Raw genomic sequence first — 17,830 nt, forward strand, 5'->3', positions numbered from 1 at the left:
TGCCTCCTAGTGCTTTATCTTTGCTCATCGCATGTATGCCATATGAATTGCTATTTACGCATCGACTTTTTTGATCTTCTCCTATGTCATTTTAAACGGCGCATCGAGAAACGTCAGAAATGGGAATCATTGGATTGTTAACGTCTCAAATGTATATAAATTACATATGGATCTTTATATAAAATGGGCATAAGAGTGGTCATAGTTTTAAGCAGATGGGTCTTCTTCGAATCTTAGGTTCCAGCCGATTTTTGGACCTAATTTTGGTAAAACTTCAGCGACACTTTGAACGTCCTTGTCACCTCTACCGGAGACGTTGATAATCAAATGTTGGTCTGGGGTCATCTTCTTCGCAAGTTGGATGGCACCGTAAACGGCGTGGGACGATTCTAGGGCTGGAATGATACCTTCTAGTTGGGAGAGTAATTTGAAACCTTCTAAAGCTTGAGCATCGGTGGCAGCAACGAATTCTGCACGACCGATAGATTTCCAGTAAGCTAATTCAGGGCCAACACCTGGATAATCTAGACCAGCAGATACTGAGTGAGTATCGTGAACTTGACCGTCACTGTCTTGTAACACGTAAGTCTTGACACCGTGGAAGACACCAGGTCTACCGGCAGTTAAAGTAGCAGAATGGTAGTCAGTGTCGATACCGTCTCCCCCAGCTTCAACACCCAGAAGCTTGACATTAGTGTCATGTTCAAATGGTGAAAACATACCGGTAGAGTTAGAACCTCCGCCGACACAGGCTACAACGGCATCAGGCAACTTGCCGTCATTTAGAGCAGCAAACTGTTCCTTAGTTTCTTTACCAATAACGCTTTGGAAAGTACGAACTAAAGTTGGGTATGGATGTGGACCAATTGCAGAACCAACAACGTAGTGAGTAGTTTTTAAGTTAGAGACCCAGTTACGGAAGGCTTCTGAAGTGGCATCTCTCAAAGTCTTTGTACCATTAGTGACAGAAACAACTTCAGCACCCAAGATTCTCATTCTAAAAACATTTAAAGCCTGACGACGAACATCTTCAGCACCCATGTAGACTGTACATTTCAAACCAAATTTAGCACAAGCAGTGGCAGTAGCAACACCGTGTTGACCAGCACCTGTTTCAGCAATAATGTTTTTCTTACCCAGTCTCTTTGCAATAAGGACTTGAGCTAAGGCATTGTTGATCTTATGGGAACCGGTATGGTTTAAATCTTCTCTCTTTAACCAGATTTGAGCACCACCGACATATTCGGTTAATCTTTCGGCTCTGTGTAGAGAAGATGGACGACCAATGTAAGAGTATAAGGATCTGAATTCTTCCCAGAATTCAGGGTCTGCGATCGCCTCCTCAAAAGCTTGTTCTAATTCTCTTAAACAGGCATGTAAAGCTTCTGGAACGTATTGGCCACCAAAATCACCAAATCTTACTGGATGGATGTGGTTTTCTTCAAATGTAGCAACTAATTTCTTTTGTTGATGAGCCTCATCGATAGAATTTTGTTGTAATTTTAAGAACTCTTCCTTTGATAAAACACTATGTTTTACGCCATTTAAAATTTCTTCGACGTAATTCTTGGCAGTGTCATAACGTTTACCTTCTTGAGCTTCACCACAGAGAGTGACGATTTTTGATCCAATAACGACACCGTCAGCTAAAGAACCGACAGCGGTAAAATGTTCTCTGGTGGAAACACCGAAACCAACGGCAATTGGAATGTCACCAGTGTATTTTCTTACTCTTGAGACAAGAGCGTCTAGATCATTGGCAACAGAAGTTTGAGCACCGGTAGTACCCATTCTAGAAACGACATAAATGAAAGAGCTAGCGATTTTGGATAATAATTCTAATCTTTCATCTGTGGTTGATGGGGCAACTAATGGAATCAAACTTAAACCATTGTCTTGAACGTAGTTTCTGACTTTTAGAGCTTCTTCTGGTGGTAAATCGACGATAATGAAACCGTTTGCACCTGCTACAGCAGCATCTTTAATGAATTGTTCTTCACCATAGTTTAAGATTGGATTATAGTAACCCATTAGTATAATTGGAATAGTAACACCGCTGTTTCTCGCCAATTTCAATAATTCTAGAGTTTTGGCTAGCGTGACACCGTTATTTAAAGCCACGGTGTTTGAATGTTGGATGGTTGGACCATCAGCAATTGGATCAGAGAATGGCATACCTAGTTCGATGACATCGACACCACCGTCCTGAAAACCTTTCAGAATTGGAATGGTTTCTTCGATGGTAGGATAGCCCGCAGTCATGAACGTAACGAGAGCGTTACGGTTTTCTTTCTTTGCTGCTTCAAAAGTTCTTCTCAATAATTCAGCCATATTTTTTGCTTGTGATAACTCTTTATCTCACTGAAATCGATTGTAAACTTCAAGATATTTCTCAGCTTTTCTATTTTTTATATAGTCTTATTTCTTTTTCAGCATCGTGCGATGAGTAACAATCCTATATCTGACACCGGTTGAAAAATTTTCGGTAGTCATTGACTATGATAACAACAGAGACTAAAATATGGCTCGTTTTATGTTTATTTGTAACATTATATGGTAAATAGAAAGAAGCTTATTTATATAAAATCCATGTTAAGATTGTTTAAATCCAGGTTGCTCAGGTCTAAGTTGCCGAACATTTCGTTGTTTGCGTTATTGTTATTGTTTGGTATGGATCGCGATTGATTCATATTTAGGATATTTGCAGGAGTGATGTCATTAAAATTTATTTGGCCCTGTTGTGGTGGAGGAGAAAACTGCGGTCCATTGGGTGATCCGAGGTTGATTGGTGTCTTGGTATTGAAGTTTTGTACTGGTAATGCGGGGTTCATTGTGCCTGGTGTTTGCATTGGTGCAGCGACTGGCGTGGGAGCACTCGGAGTAGTTGTCTTACTAGCTTTATTGGCAGTGTTTGTTTGTGTAATCGATTTTCTTGGTTGCCTTGGCTTTCTTGGCTTCTTGATGGATGGAGTTGTATTTGTAATGTTTTGTGAAGAGGATGCAGGTGTATTTATATTGCTACTAGGTGTAGCAGCACTGATCTTATTGTTTGCATTAGTTGTGATTGAGGTGGCGCTCGTGATAGTGTTATTCGCACTACCTGAAGACGTTGTTCTTGGCGACCCTTTAGCGAATGGATCGTTTGAAAGAGACTCTAAAGGTTTGAATTCTCTTGAATTATGTTTTGTGGAGTATTCAGGAATGGTATTAAACAGCGGATTTAATTTCACAAAGTTTTGTGATAGAGTTTGAATATTATTTTGTAAAGTTAACAGAGATTTGCGTATGTGGTTATATTTGTCAATATTTGATGTCTCTGTCATCTTGTCAATGTTTGCCATTAGAGAAATGAATTCATTTAATTGTAGTCTAATCGGTAAGATTAGGCTCCTGGTCTCGTTGACCAAGTCTAATACAGATTGTTTGGAATTCTCATTCGTAGCGAATTTTGTTTCTAATTCTTCTAATTTCACAGTCAAAGTTAGGACCTCCGATATGGATAGAGGCGTCTGCATGGTATCTGTAGCAGCTTCTGTCATAGTGCTGGACATCACAGGTTACTTGGGCGTATTATCCTATTGAAAATGCCTGGTCTCTCCCACTTCAAACCAACAGTTACTTTTCCTCATTCATCTATTTTTTTCTCCTTTTGACGGGAAAATATATTGGGTTTCTGAACATTTAATGAAACAGTAAAAGAGACGATAAAGATTGATCGAGAAAACGTCTTAAAAGTGGCCGGAATTGGGCATCTACGAGCAAGATACGTTGAATTGGGCGTCTTGAAGTCTCGGAACTCTTTTCTAGCGTTGCAAATTGTCCATTTCTTCGTATATAGGCTGTTTTTTGACCACTGATTCTCCTTCTGTACTGTCAAGTCTAGGTAATAGGGATATTAGGATAGATCGGACGAGTGCCGTCATAGCTGTATTGTGCTTTGCTTGATACCTGGTATATTTCCGTAACCTTTTTTTTTATGTTTATCATCTCAAACTGTCTTTTAAAGCTCATTTACTTGAAATTGGCAGATCCTTGGAGTATTATCGAAACATACAATAACTACCTTCGATTGAAAATGTTATTTCGAATAAGACTTACACTACAAAGAAGACATTTCCATTGCACAAGCTTACGATTGAATGAAGCTCTGGATGTTCTGTTCTTTGGAACAGACGAGTTCAGCAGCCAATCGCTGATTTCATTGAACAACTTAAAAAGACAGTGTCCTTCACTCATAGACTCAATAAGAGTGATCACAAAACCACCAAAATGGTGTGGGAGGAGAAGCTCAGTTCTGAAGACTCCTCCAATAGTGAATGTGTCAAAAACTTTAAATCTTCCCATTCCTATTACTTGCAATTCTAAACAAGAGATCACTGATAAATTATCTCCGCTGCTGAATGATAAAACCATGATAATAACGTCGTCCTTTGGTGGGCTCATACCGGAGTCCACAGTGAACAATGTGCCCTATACGCTCAATGTGCACCCTTCGTTACTACCGAGGTACAAGGGAAGTTCACCCATCCAGTATACGCTACTCAACAATGATTTAGTCACCGGTGTCACAATACAAACTTTACACCCAACTATGTTTGATGATGGTGAAATAATTGCTCAAACGAATGAGATAAATGTCAAAGATCTACTCGAGCCTGAACCTGTACAAAAAAATGGACCATGGAAGACGTTGCTACTCATGAAAAAGTTGGGTATGATTAGTGGCAAGTTGCTAAATGATGTTATTACAAATAAAACATACGCCAATAGGGGGAAATTCCGTGACAATGGAGGGGAATATGTATTGAGTCTTGCACCAAAGATAAAAGCCAGTGACAAACGTATTGACTGGGGGAAACATACTGCAAGAGAAATATGTAATGCAAGAGACGTATTTGGGTCACTGTATACTTTCAAACTGGCACAGCCAAAGAGGCAAAAAGATGCTGCCTTTAAAAGGGTTTTGCTCCATGAGGTTGAATTAACACCGAATATTCAATGTAATGATGAACCAGGCACTTTTTATTACGATGAACCCAATAACAGGATATTACTGAACTGTACTGGAAGCCCTTACATGCTGGCAATTGACAAGATCCAATTCGAGGGTTATGCAATAGAAACTTGCGATCAGTTCATGAAACGTCTGAGAAAACGGTGCGGGAACATCTATTCTCAGGAACAAAGGTTTATTACAGGTTCAGACGAACTGTAAGTGAACAATCTGACTTGTATAACTCACTTCTTTAAGTAGATTGACTTTATTTAGGTTATTAAATTATCAGCTTATATTCAATTTTATAACGCAGAAAGAAAACATACGGAAAATGGTAGTAATAAATTTTCGATGCAACCACATCAGTAGAGAAACCGCTATAAAAAAGTACTTTGCTATTCTATCATATAATCACCCGTTCTATTCCTTCATCATTGAAGTCTCATTGCAGAATATTTTTAACCTTTTTCATTTTAGAACTAGCTTATCATAGATCATAAGAAATATGGAAAAGCCATTGTCTGCAAAAAAGGTAGAACAGCACGATCCTAGTTTTGTTAAAGATGATAAGTGCGATATTGGGTATGAAGAACCTTCGAAAATAAGAAAATACATCTATGATTGTATATTATGGATTCTATCTACTACAATAAGATGCTTTTTCAGAGAAATTAGAACTCGTGGTGGGTTTAAAATACCAAAAGAGGGCCCCGTTATATTTGTTGCTGCACCACATGCAAACCAGTTTATTGATCCTGTCATATTGATGGATCAAGTAAAACTTACGGTAGATCGAAGGGTATCCTTTCTAATTGCGGAAAGTTCTTTGAAACAAATGGCTATCGGTTTCTTTGCTAGATGTGTCATGGCAATTGGTGTCGTCAGACCACAGGATAATTTGAAATTCATTGAAGGTAAGGTTACCATAGATCCAAGTGATAATAGGAAAATTATTGGTCATGGAACTCACTTTTTAAGAGACTGTAAACCGAAGGGTTTAATCGGTTTGAGTAAAGCATCACTTGGATTCGTAGAGATTCAATCTATTGAAAGTGATACCGAGTTAACCGTAAGAAAAGAGTTTAAAATGAATAAACCTTCTGTGAAACATGCTTTATCTAAGGGTTCTATCTTCAAGTACGCAAGTAAAGTTGATCAATCATTAGTATACCACAAAGTGTTTGAACATCTTGCTAATAATGGGAGCATTGGTATTTTTCCTGAAGGTGGTTCACATGACAGAACTGATCTATTACCTTTGAAGGCCGGTGTGGCTATTATGGCACTCGGTTGTATGAATAAACACCCTGATGTTAATGTCAAGATTGTTCCATGTGGTATGAACTACTTCCATGCTCATAAGTTCAGATCTAGATGTGTTATCGAATTTGGTGACCCAATAGAAATTTCAAAGGATTTGGTTGCCAAATATCACAATCCTGAAACTAACAGAGAAGCTGTGAAAACCTTATTAGATACAATCACCGAGGGATTGAAATCCGTTACCGTGACATGCCCCGATTATGAAACTCTCATGGTAGTTCAAGCTATGAGAAGATTATACTCTACACAATTTTCTGGTAAATTACCTTTGTCCTTAGTTGTCGAAATGAACAGAAGACTTGTGAAGGGCTACGAAACATTCAAAGATGATGATGAATTAATACAACTTAAGAAAAGTATCCTAACGTATAATTCTCATTTAAGTCACTATAACATTCCCGATCATTTAGTAGAAACTGCAAAGATCAATTTCATGAAAAACTTAAGTTTATTAATTTTTAGGTCAATTAGAATCACTCTTTTATTAGTATTAGCATTACCTGGTATTATTATGTTTTCACCAGTTTTCATACTATCTAAAAGAATTTCTGAACAGAAGGCCAGGACAGCATTGGCCAAATCTCTTGTAAAAATTAAGGCTAACGATGTTGTAGCGACATGGAAAGTTTTGATCAGTATGGGGTTTGCACCATTACTATACATTTTTTGGTCAGTGTTAGTCACATACTATTTTAGAGAATCACCAATTGGAAATGTTCTAACTTTCCTAGTATCGTATTTATTATGTGCCACAGTCACGTATTCCGCTTTACTTGTAGGTGACATAGGTATGGATATTCTCAAGTCATTAAGACCTTTGTACCTTTCATTGACATCTCCAAACGGGTTTAAGGAATTGCAAAAGGAACGTCGATTATTGACCGCCCAAATTGTAGATACTGTCAATAGTTTCTCTAGTGATGCATTACCAGATTTTGAAGAAGAAATCCTATTCAACCAAGGAACAATTAACGAAGAGGAAGAAGATAGAAAGACGAGCGAACTAAAGAGAAGAAGATTGCTGAGGAAGAAGAAGAAGGAAAGAGAACAAAGAATGGCTCAACAAGAAGAAGAAGAGGCCGCAGGCGAACATGAACATGCACAAGAATCTGATGCTATTTCCCTGGTTAACAGTGACAACTCTCTATCCAACATCCCATTATTCTCAAATACGTCAGGTTACAAGTCAGAATCCTCTTTGACTTCATACCCTGTAAGTAGAGATTCCACATCAGGATTTGAAAGTGATATAAGCGTTGAAAAGATAGTCTCCAAGGGTGCCATTACAAGCAAAATCGCAGAAGCCATTCTTCGAGAAAGAAACAAGGCAGAAGAAGAAAATCAGGAGTAAAAATGAAACAGGACGATTTTTTCAATCACTGCCTATATTATTTTAATGTAGTTAATAATACTGTATACATATATATACATATTTTTTTATATGGTACATTTTCATGAACGCTTAATGCAGAGTCGCTTTCGCGAACAAGTGAATATAAAAGTTTAAATAACACATTACCAGTACAGCAGCATTTTTACAGGATAAGGTATCGATACTGAGTAAATATGGAGTCGGATATGTCTAACACAAACACAGCTGTGATGGCAGCTCTAGTGGAAAATGGTAAAGATTATTACGATATATTGGCTGGATTATCAGCATTTGAAAGATCGCACGAAGTGAGTTTTACACTAGAAGAATTGAAAGAATTAGTAAAACCAAAGAAAGACGATGAGAAGAAGAAGTTACAGGAAGGTTCTAAGAAGTCAAGCAAGAGAATTACTGTGCACGGGTACCTGGGCGGAAAAGTGGACTTGACGGAAGCCTCAAATGCAAATTACGATCTAAGCCATACTTTGCTGGGTGGTTACGTGCCCAAGAAACAATTAGAATCTCTCTCCAGTATTGACTTTGCGCACTATTTTCACAAGTCCCTGGACTGTGAAGATGCTTTGAAGATCTACGATCTCTTCATATCGTCCTACAACGGGAACAGAATCAACAAAATGGGATCCACCGGATTAGCAAACGGTAGTTTGTCGAGATTGAGCACAGATGGCAAACCACTAAGAAAAGTACTCGTATGCAAGAAATGCCACTCAAAATTCTACGGTATAAATAGAATGAAACAATTGAAGAAGCACGATTGTAAGCAAAACTGAAGTCTTTCATCTTACTCTAAAAGAGGTTATAAATATACACATGCGTATGTAGTAATGTAATAATAGTATAATACGAATAAGCGTCAGCTAGAAGCTCAACGTAATCTACTGGTGGATCTGGCAAACCAGCCTGATGATGATTCTGAATTTTGGCCCACGTGACATGCTATATTCGGGTAACGACTGTCTCTGTCAAAAAGAAAAGGGATAGAAAAAAAAAAATTGCATTCAGCATTGGATCAAGATACAGAACTTAGGCGACGACAGCAGTAAGGTTGATTTAATAATCTTTTTGAAATTAATTGATAGATCGTGCTTATAAAGTTTGATCCCTTCTACAATTGGCATATCTTTTTTTTGAAGAATGACGGTTTTTATTGGTATCTATAAAGCGATTTATAGCTACGAACCACAAACCCCAGAAGAATTGGCTCTTCAAGAGGATGATTTTTTGTATTTGTTAGAAAAATCCGAGGTGGATGACTGGTGGACTGTAAAGAAGAGGGTCATAGGTTCAGATGCTGAGGAACCAAGTGGTTTGGTACCTTCAAATTATATAGAGACTGCACCTGTCATTTCAAAAGTTAAAGCCAGCTATGATTACGAACAAGTTCAAAATCCTGATGAAGAACTGACCTTTCATGAAAATGACATTTTTGAGGTCTATGATGATAAGGATCAAGATTGGCTACTGGTTAAATCACTGTCTACAAATGAATTTGGGTTTGTTCCAGGTAACTATGTCGAGCCATATACCGAAGGAGCAATGGCAACATCGGGCCCAATTACAGCTAATTTGCCCACAGCACAACCAACGACAGCTACCTCCAATGTTGGGGCCGCCACTTTCATGCCTCCTCCTCAACGTGCAGATAGGGCTGAATATGAAAAGATGGTATCAGAATCTAAAGCCGAACAAACAATGGATAGAGAAGAGGCTCCTAAAGATAATGAAGTAGAAGAAGAAGAAGAAGAAGAAGAAGAGGAAGCGCCACCTGAAATGCCTGCTAGGCCAACGTCACAAATGGAGGAACGTAAGATCTCTAGAGATAGAACACGCTCTAGACAATCATTTGATGATTATAGCGAATCAGAAAGAAATCATAATAGAAGTAACGATAGAGCCAATAATAGAAGATCTGGTTATAATATGGATGATTCGCACGAAACTTATCACTCACAGTACCGCTCTTGGAATGTGCAAGAAATTGAAGGCCGTAAAAAGCGTAAAGCAAAAATTGCCATAGGTAGTAACAGAATCACTTTTATCCCATCTAAAGGTGCACCAGAGGAATGGACAATTGACAAATTAGTCTCTTACGATAATGAAAAAAAGCATGTCTTCTTAGAGTTTATTGATCCTTATAAGAATTTGGAAATACACACCGGTAATAATGAAACCTCAGCTGAAATCATGTCTGTATTAGGTGAATTCAAAGGCGCTTCCCGTGGGAATGGACTACGTGAAGTGGAACTAGCTTCCAGAATGAGGAAGCAAGGAAGAATATTGTACGACTTTATTGCCGAGTCTGTCGATGAATTATCCGTCCGAGAAGGTGAGCTTGTGTATATTATCAACGACAAAAAGTCAAAGGATTGGTGGATGTGTGAGTCGGTTGACTCTGGTAAGAAAGGTGTTGTTCCAGCCCAATTTGTGGATCAAGTTCAGGGAAAGTCGTCATCTTCAGGTGGCTTCTTAAATTCCATCAAGAAAATGACAAAGGGAAAGTCTGGCGCATCTGATGATTGGAAGGGTGATGGCCATCAAGAAATGTCGAGTCCAAAGAAAAGCAGACATAGGCTGGGTTCTTTATCTTCTAGACGAAAGAGATCCTCTTCTACAGGAAATGTTAATAACCATAGCGATTCATCCAAGAAAGACTTCCCAGATCCAAAGAAATCTCGTTTATGGGTAGATAGATCGGGCACTTTCAAGGTGGATGCCCAATTTATTGGGTGTGCCGAGGGTAAAATTCATTTACATAAAGCAAACGGTGTCAAGATTGCTGTCGGTGCTGATAAATTGTCTGAAGATGACTTAATATACGTTGAACAAATAACTGGTTTTAGCTTAGATAAATTCAAACCCAAGAAAGCCGAATCTAGAAATGCTAGAGATAGTGAAAGAGAAAGAAGAAGAAGATTAAGAGAACAAGAAGAAAAAGAGCGTGATAGAAGATTAAGAGAAAGAGAAATCTCAGAATTGAAGAAAGCCAGACAGTTACTAGATGAAGAAAGATCTAAATTACAGGCAGAAAAGGAATTGCCTCCTATTAAACCTCCAAGACCACAAGCTTCCATATCTTCTCAAAATGTCAAATCAAAGAAGACTGAATACGACTGGTTTGAATTTTTCTTGAACTGTGGTGTTGATGTCAGCAATTGTCAAAGATATACCATCAATTTCGACAGGGAACAAATTTCTGAAGATATGATGCAAGATATCAATCCATCAATGCTGAGGACGCTTTCCTTACGTGAAGGTGATATCGTAAGAGTCATGAAATTTTTGGACAATAAATTTGGCAGGGAGAATAATATGCAACTACCCGCTGTTACAGGTGGCTTATTCTCCCAACCAGATGGTTCTTTAAAGGCACCTGTTGAGACAACTAGCAACAATCTTCAACAACAGTTATTACCTCAAGCAACCGCTCCTGCTATTGCCTCCGCCCATGAAGATGATGCTTGGACAGCTAAGCCTGCGGCAAAGTCACAACCTAATCTAGTCACGAAGAGTTCCGAATTTACCGGATCTATGCAAGATTTACTAGATTTAGAGCCACTAGAGCCTAAGAAAATGCAAGCTCCAGAACCTAATTTAAAGGATCTCGAACCCGTCAAAACCGGTACTCAGGCGACTCCTTCATTATCATCTACTTTAACCGGTGGTAGAACTGTTGTCCCACTAGACCCTTTCAAAACTGGTGGAAATAACATCCTTCCAATTGCTACTGGATTTGTCATGATGCCATTTGCCACTGGCGGTTTAATGCCAATGCAAAGGACTGGTGGCGTTCCACAAACGACTTTTGGTACACAATTAACAGGTGGTATTTTGCCAGTGCAAAAAACAAGCAACGGCTTAATACCAATAACAACTACTGGTGGGATGATGCCCCAAACGTCTTTTGGTACACAATCTACGGGTAATTTGATGCCTCTTCAAAGAACAGGTGGTTTATTGCCTATTTCGACAACAGGAGGAATGAATATAATGCCTCAAACCAGTTTCAATGTCCCACCTCCGGGTTCAGTATTGCCTGTACAGAGGACAAGTAGTGGATTAGCAGCTTCTAATATTACTGGTGGTGCACTACCAATAAATACTTTCCCTGGTACTAGCTTAACAGGAAATATGAACGGCATTCCACAAACTAGTTTCAGCAACCAATTGACAGGAGGAGCTAACATGATACCACAAACAACATTCGTCAACCAGTTGACAGGCGGAGCAAATATGATGCCTCAAACGAGCTTTTCGAACCAATTAACCGGTGGGATTGCATCTATGCCACAAACCAACTTTGGAAATCAACTAACAAGTGCTTCAACTCTACCACCTCAGACTTCATTTGGTGCAGCACAGACTCCTGGTATAATGCAACTGCAAGGAACTGGCGGTCCTGCTATGATGGCAACATCAACGCTTACTGGTCAACAAAATACAGGATTCCAGCCACAGTCGCAATTTGGAATGAACCTACAAAGAACAGGTGGTGCAATACCGTTACCGCAGAATCAATCCACTGGTAACGCTATGCTACAACAACAACAACCAAATCTCAATAATGGTGTCAATACCATAAATCAAGGTTTGCAAAACACATTCATCTCACAACCCGTGCAGCAGCAAGCACTACAAAACCAACCAACTGGGTTTGGATTCGGGAACGGCCCACAACAACAGGTTCCTGCACAAGCAAGACAAGCTAATATATTGAATGCAAGTGCTGACAATCCATTTGGATTTTAAATCTTTTAGTGCAAGGAGTTGTGTTATATATGTATATACCGTTAATAAGCATTTTGTGTAGTGTATCGACTGTCATGAACGATAATAATAATGAAAATATGTTTACTGGAAGTCCTATTGCATCCAACATATCAGGTACCAAGTACGAAAAGGACCAGTGTCATCTTTCAAACTTCGAGAGTCTCAGATGTTTTCTAATTGTAATAACACTTAAAATATCTTGATATAGAGAGTGAAATATACCTTGACTGCCTTCTTGACAGAGCCATCAAGTTTATTTACCTAAAAACTGCAAAAGAGAATGGGCCAGACGCATATTACGCTGATCACAGGTTTAACAGTCACGTTGATTTAACTTAAAAGGCTTCACGACTCTAACGGGTTTCTGGAAGGATAAAACAAGCTTATACACCTATTTACAATCTTCAGTAACAAAACAACAACCTCTTCTATTCCCAAAAGGGAAGTAACATGAGGAGCACCTTTCTATCGAATAACAATGCAGCTAATGGTTCTTTAAGACGACATTTTCTCAAATGAAGACGCTTTTCATAATATTATTCCTAAATATCATACCGTTAATCTAGCTTTCTAGCTCTGTCCAACAACCCAAGTTCTTTACCCACCTAAACTTATGTCTAGGAGGGTTTGAAAGCTCTACAAGTAGTGACTCATCATGTGAATCTATACTAATGTTTCTGATACTTTTATTTATTCTAACTCGGTGTCCTTGAACTGGATCGTTTCCCAATATAGGCAGAATTGGAATATTCTTATCAACTGATTTCATTGCAAGTAAGTCCCAGATAAAAAATAGTCCTCTTTCTGTAAGTGCAATAAGGTACTTTTGGTAACATACAAATTTGATAACTTTATGGCCTAAACTGATTTTTGGCATTTTGTACTGCCCACTACCTCCAATAATATATATGGAGCCAGTAGCAGTAGCTAGACACCATCGTTTACACTGCACCGAACCAATTGCACATATGACAACCTCAGGAATAAACAGCTCAATGGCACGCTTACCTTTAAAATACCCCAAAATTCTAGTAGGGTTATCAAGCATAGCTTCTTTATCAAATTGTATTGCACGCTCTACACCATTACGTACTTCTAGTGTAAAAAACTCAGACAAGCTACCGCTATTCAAAACAACCGCATCTCTATCTGGAATAACCCCAGAATTTTCAATGTATCTGGTATTTGGCTCATCTCCCCACACCTTTTCTGGTGACAGCTTCGAATTCAAAGTAAGTAAAAACTCTTCCGATGTATCACCATCATAATTTAACATATTACCATTATTAGCAATAATATCCTTTGACTCGGGGAGGCCTGCTTCTTCTTTGTAGAAAACATCCTTTGTTCTTTCCCTAGTACCCATAATAAGTGTATGCAGGCCCAACCTCGGAATGGGGACAGACGAGACACTCACTTTACTTTCTAAATGCTTCGGCAATCCATTCTTGGATGTGCCTGATATTGATGAAGTCGATGTAAATGAGGATTTTATATTATTCTGTAACAATCCGGGCTTAGCTTTTGATGTAAAGTCCGGTATACTAGCTGTCGCGGAAGTTTTCACAGCTGCTGTTATTAAGGTAGGTGTTACCCTTTTCTTGCCATCTTTGAGTACCATTTTGTTCAGTTTCACGTCTTTCTTTTTCTTGGGTATTAGAATGTTTATGGTTTCACTCTTAGAAACCGTTCCTGCTTGTCCAACATTCAAAGTACTTGTTTCATGTGGCGCAACTGCGTCTTGTATATTAACTGATGGTTTTAGGTTCCCATCCGTATCCTTTTTCTTTACTTCCTTTGAAAAGTTCTCAAGTTCAAGCTGCTTTATACTCTCAGGGTAGTCGTAGGAGTCTTTGTCGACACCATAACGATGAAGTTGTTCCATATTCTTGTTTAATGGGATTACTTTACCTAGCTCATTATCTTCAAAAAGTATAACCGTGATAGAAGAATCCAGAGAGGTTATGAATAAAATGTTTCCCTTTGGATTCCAGGCGAGATCCGTTATAGACTTGTTAGCAATATCGTATGCAACAAATATGGGCCTTGCCTTACGTGTACTCCAGATAGCCAACGTTTTATCTTGACCTGCACTGGCAATAACTGAATCAATGTTTGTTTCTTTAGTTTGACTAACTTTTCCCTCATCGTTATCCTCTTGCGTGCCAGTATTATTAGCCTTCTTGGTAGTAGAATCGTCTTTGACCTCAAATAGTCTAGGATTAAACCTAACAACCTCAGTTGGTGCTTCATGACCTATTAAACTGACGTTACTTTCCCATGTACCTCTGTTAATGATACAAACCGAGGTGACAGGCCCGTTAGTAGCGTTTGGGGCAGCTATATGTTCACCATCAGGTGACCACGACAGTCGCCTATAGTACGTCGTCAATGGAGATGCAAGGAAAGGCTCACTTACTACATGCTCCACAGTGAATGACATATCATGAGACTTGTGATATCTGAATATTTTCAAAGTCCTATCATCAGAAGCCGTTGCAAAATATTTATTTGCCGGATCAAATATGATACCTTTAACATGAGACTGATGAACGTCAAATCTTTTCAGCTTTTCAAAAGTGATACCACTCCAGATTATTACCGATCTATCAAGCCCAACTGTTACTAATATACTTGAGTCTGGAGCCCATGCAATATCTTGAATATCATTATCATGCGAAACCAACCTTTTTCTGACAGTCCAGTGCTCCTTATCATGCTCAGATCCAAATACTGGCTGATTGAGCTGTTCTTCGTCCATAGCCCAAATCAATAAGATCCTGTCATCTGAACCACTTGCTAGATACTTGCCGTCGGGAGAGAATTTAAGGCACGTTACGGAACCTGTATGTCTACTCATACTTGCTAAGGGCCTCATTAAGTCTTCGGGAATATTATTTGCAGTCAAACTGTTATCACTAGCTTGTAATTTGACAACTTTAAGTATGGATTTTATGGACCAAATTCTTATTTTACCATCCAATCCACCTGTAGCTACTCTTTCTCCATCGGGACTAACATCCACTGTATACACTTCATACTTCCGGGATTCTTCCTTGTGGACTAACCAGGGGAACTTCAGAACTTTCATTGAACTATGCACAGTTTGATTCAATCGTGATATGGTTCTACTCTGTAAGTAACTTCCAATTTATTGATGTTTTATAGAAGCTGTGAAATTTCGCGCAGTTAGAAAACGACTATAACAGTTGATTAATAGTAGGAATTGTTCAAGTAAATTATATGCTTTTGTGGTATTTATATATGTTCATATAGAAGATTATTTCAATCTCATTAAATCTCCAGTGCAACAAATTTCAGTCTCCTTTCTTCTGAAAAGCTGGCCACTGGGTTTCTTGCCAAATATGTTATCTTCAATGATTGCGATCAATTTGAGTAATTGGACCTTATCAGAGCTGTTTGGCAGCTTGTTTTGCATTATAAAATTATGACATATGTAGCGTAACCATAGCAAGCTGGTTCTTGGTTCAAAGTGGCCCCATTTATGTTCAGTGAAGAAAGATCTCATAATTTGGTAGTTTTCGAAGGCATGGTTCTCATCGTTCTGGTAAAAGATTGGATGATCCAGTTTCGTGAAAAAGACGTTATCCGTTGAGTCATTGGCTCTGCTTGATTCCATATCACACAAGGTAATGTTGCCTTTACTGTCGACCAATATATGATCAAAAGTTAAATTTCTATGCTCAAATCCGAATTTGGTTTCAGCAACATAAATGATTGTTGTGCATTGCCAAAAAATTTTCAAACATTGTTGCCAGCTTTTTATAGATACTTTTGATAGTGGTTCACCACAATCTTTGAAGAATAAATATAATGTATGTGTCTGTAAAGTTTTGTTGGCGTGATCTTCATTTGAAAGTACAATATATGATTGGAGAAGGTAAGGAAAACCTGGAGTACCTTTGCAAAGATTTAACACTTGTAACTCATGTAATGTCATTACACTAGAACTAGTCTCCATTTGTACTTTTTTGCAAACTATTGTTTCAGATGGGTCAATACGTGATGGGGTTCTCCAAACAGAGGATGACAACTTTGTAGAGTCTTTTATTGATAATACCTCTAGAATGTCTGCCATGGTGGATAATTTAACTTTATCTAAGATGTGTTTTATTGAACATTGTTCCAGGATTAGTTGCATCATGTTTTCGTCATACTCTCTCAAAGATATTGGTACCGATGAATTCAGTGATAATAAAGAAGTTGAATTCTTCAATTTCGTTCTTATCTTATCTCTAGAAACTTGATCAGGAATAGGGAGCGAAATATCGAGGTTTATGCTGTTGCCCAAAGTACCTGGGGTCAATGAAGAAGAAAACACCGTTGGACTATTATCAAAAGCGCTTGGTGTCCTACATTTATATTTGAGTTTCTGAAGTGAGGAATGAGATGATTTATGTTTCAAGCTCCCATGTGAAGCTCTTTTTTTCAGAATATTTACAGACAATCCACCATTAGATCTTTTCTTGTTAAGCATTTGGGAAGTACTACGAGGGAAACTAGAATTTTCTTCTGATATGTTCTGCAGTATAGAATTATTTGAATTATTAGATGATATTCTTAGAGAGCGCATTGAGAATGAATGAGATAAAAGTGACGAATGCTCATCTTCACTTGCACTTGATTTTTTCCAAAATTTCCATTTTGAGCCTGAGGACGCATTGGATTGTATACTTAAGTTATCCATTGATTCATTTATTTGATTGATGTAACTTGTTGCCAATGAAAATCTTCTAGATCTTTCTTTATCAGAATCATTATTTATCGTAGATTTTGTATTCTTTTCGGGAGATCGATATGCAGTATGCTGATTCTCTTTATCAAGCTCGATCGATGAATCATTGGTAACCATTCTCGTTAACAACTGTCTCAAGGAAGACCCAGTAGAGGAACGTTTCAATGAATCTGACACTTTTTTACTGGTGGTATTATCAATAGGGCTATTCAATGAAGCTCTTTTTGTCGAACTACCAGAAGACATTCTTTTCTTGTACTTCGAGTCTCTAACGTTGGAAGCTGTCGTAGCACGACTCGGAGTGTGATCTAGTGACCTTTTAGCCTTGGAAGAAGAATGATTTGAAAGTAGAGACCACCGTTTCTTATCCTGCGTAGATTTCTTTGTAGATCTATTGAGAATGTTAGAATCCACATCAGATAGAACGTTACCATAACGAAACTTCTTCGTTGGTGTCTTATAATTCAAATTTGACCTTAAAGATAGGCTCTCTTCGTCATCGTCAGATATCACCATGGCAATGAACTTCTTGCTATCGACGGGACTATCAAAAGAAATGTTGTAATCCATCCTATTTTGCTGAAATGAGTTCGAT

General features: G+C 38.4%; 8 protein-coding genes across 8 annotated transcripts; 4 read left to right on the forward strand and 4 right to left on the reverse strand.

Annotated features, from left to right (window-relative positions):
- Positions 1-207: 207 nt before the first annotated feature.
- Positions 208-2,331, reverse strand: TRP5 (tryptophan synthase TRP5; the record flags this gene model as incomplete). Its single annotated transcript, XM_003958966.1, has 1 exon — positions 208-2,331. The coding sequence occupies one exon, from the start codon at positions 2,329-2,331 to the stop codon at positions 208-210; it is 2,124 nt and encodes a 707-aa protein (XP_003959015.1).
- A 245-nt stretch (positions 2,332-2,576) lies between these two features.
- PGD1 (Pgd1p) lies at positions 2,577-3,515 on the reverse strand (the record flags this gene model as incomplete). The annotated part of the gene is made up of 1 exon (XM_003958967.1): positions 2,577-3,515. The coding sequence occupies one exon, from the start codon at positions 3,513-3,515 to the stop codon at positions 2,577-2,579; it is 939 nt and encodes a 312-aa protein (XP_003959016.1).
- Positions 3,516-4,075: 560 nt separating this feature from the next.
- Positions 4,076-5,215, forward strand: FMT1 (methionyl-tRNA formyltransferase; the record flags this gene model as incomplete). The annotated part of the gene is made up of 1 exon (XM_003958968.1): positions 4,076-5,215. The coding sequence occupies one exon, from the start codon at positions 4,076-4,078 to the stop codon at positions 5,213-5,215; it is 1,140 nt and encodes a 379-aa protein (XP_003959017.1).
- Positions 5,216-5,501: 286 nt separating this feature from the next.
- Positions 5,502-7,670, forward strand: SCT1 (bifunctional glycerol-3-phosphate/glycerone-phosphate O-acyltransferase SCT1; the record flags this gene model as incomplete). The annotated part of the gene is made up of 1 exon (XM_003958969.1): positions 5,502-7,670. The coding sequence occupies one exon, from the start codon at positions 5,502-5,504 to the stop codon at positions 7,668-7,670; it is 2,169 nt and encodes a 722-aa protein (XP_003959018.1).
- Positions 7,671-7,921: 251 nt separating this feature from the next.
- LDB7 (Ldb7p) lies at positions 7,922-8,482 on the forward strand (the record flags this gene model as incomplete). The annotated part of the gene is made up of 1 exon (XM_003958970.1): positions 7,922-8,482. One exon carries the CDS (start codon positions 7,922-7,924, stop codon positions 8,480-8,482), a length of 561 nt encoding a protein of 186 aa, XP_003959019.1.
- A 364-nt stretch (positions 8,483-8,846) lies between these two features.
- Positions 8,847-12,458, forward strand: SLA1 (cytoskeletal protein-binding protein SLA1; the record flags this gene model as incomplete). Its single annotated transcript, XM_003958971.1, has 1 exon — positions 8,847-12,458. One exon carries the CDS (start codon positions 8,847-8,849, stop codon positions 12,456-12,458), a length of 3,612 nt encoding a protein of 1,203 aa, XP_003959020.1.
- Positions 12,459-13,041: 583 nt separating this feature from the next.
- On the reverse strand, positions 13,042-15,570 carry HIR1 (Hir1p; the record flags this gene model as incomplete). The annotated part of the gene is made up of 1 exon (XM_003958972.1): positions 13,042-15,570. One exon carries the CDS (start codon positions 15,568-15,570, stop codon positions 13,042-13,044), a length of 2,529 nt encoding a protein of 842 aa, XP_003959021.1.
- Positions 15,571-15,759: 189 nt separating this feature from the next.
- On the reverse strand, positions 15,760-17,751 carry ALK2 (protein kinase ALK2; the record flags this gene model as incomplete). Its single annotated transcript, XM_003958973.1, has 1 exon — positions 15,760-17,751. One exon carries the CDS (start codon positions 17,749-17,751, stop codon positions 15,760-15,762), a length of 1,992 nt encoding a protein of 663 aa, XP_003959022.1.
- Between the last annotated feature and the right edge of the window lie 79 nt (positions 17,752-17,830).

This window comes from Kazachstania africana, chromosome 9, assembly GCF_000304475.1.
Source record: "Kazachstania africana CBS 2517 chromosome 9, complete genome".
In the NCBI taxonomy this organism is placed as follows: Eukaryota; Fungi; Ascomycota; class Saccharomycetes; order Saccharomycetales; family Saccharomycetaceae; genus Kazachstania; species Kazachstania africana.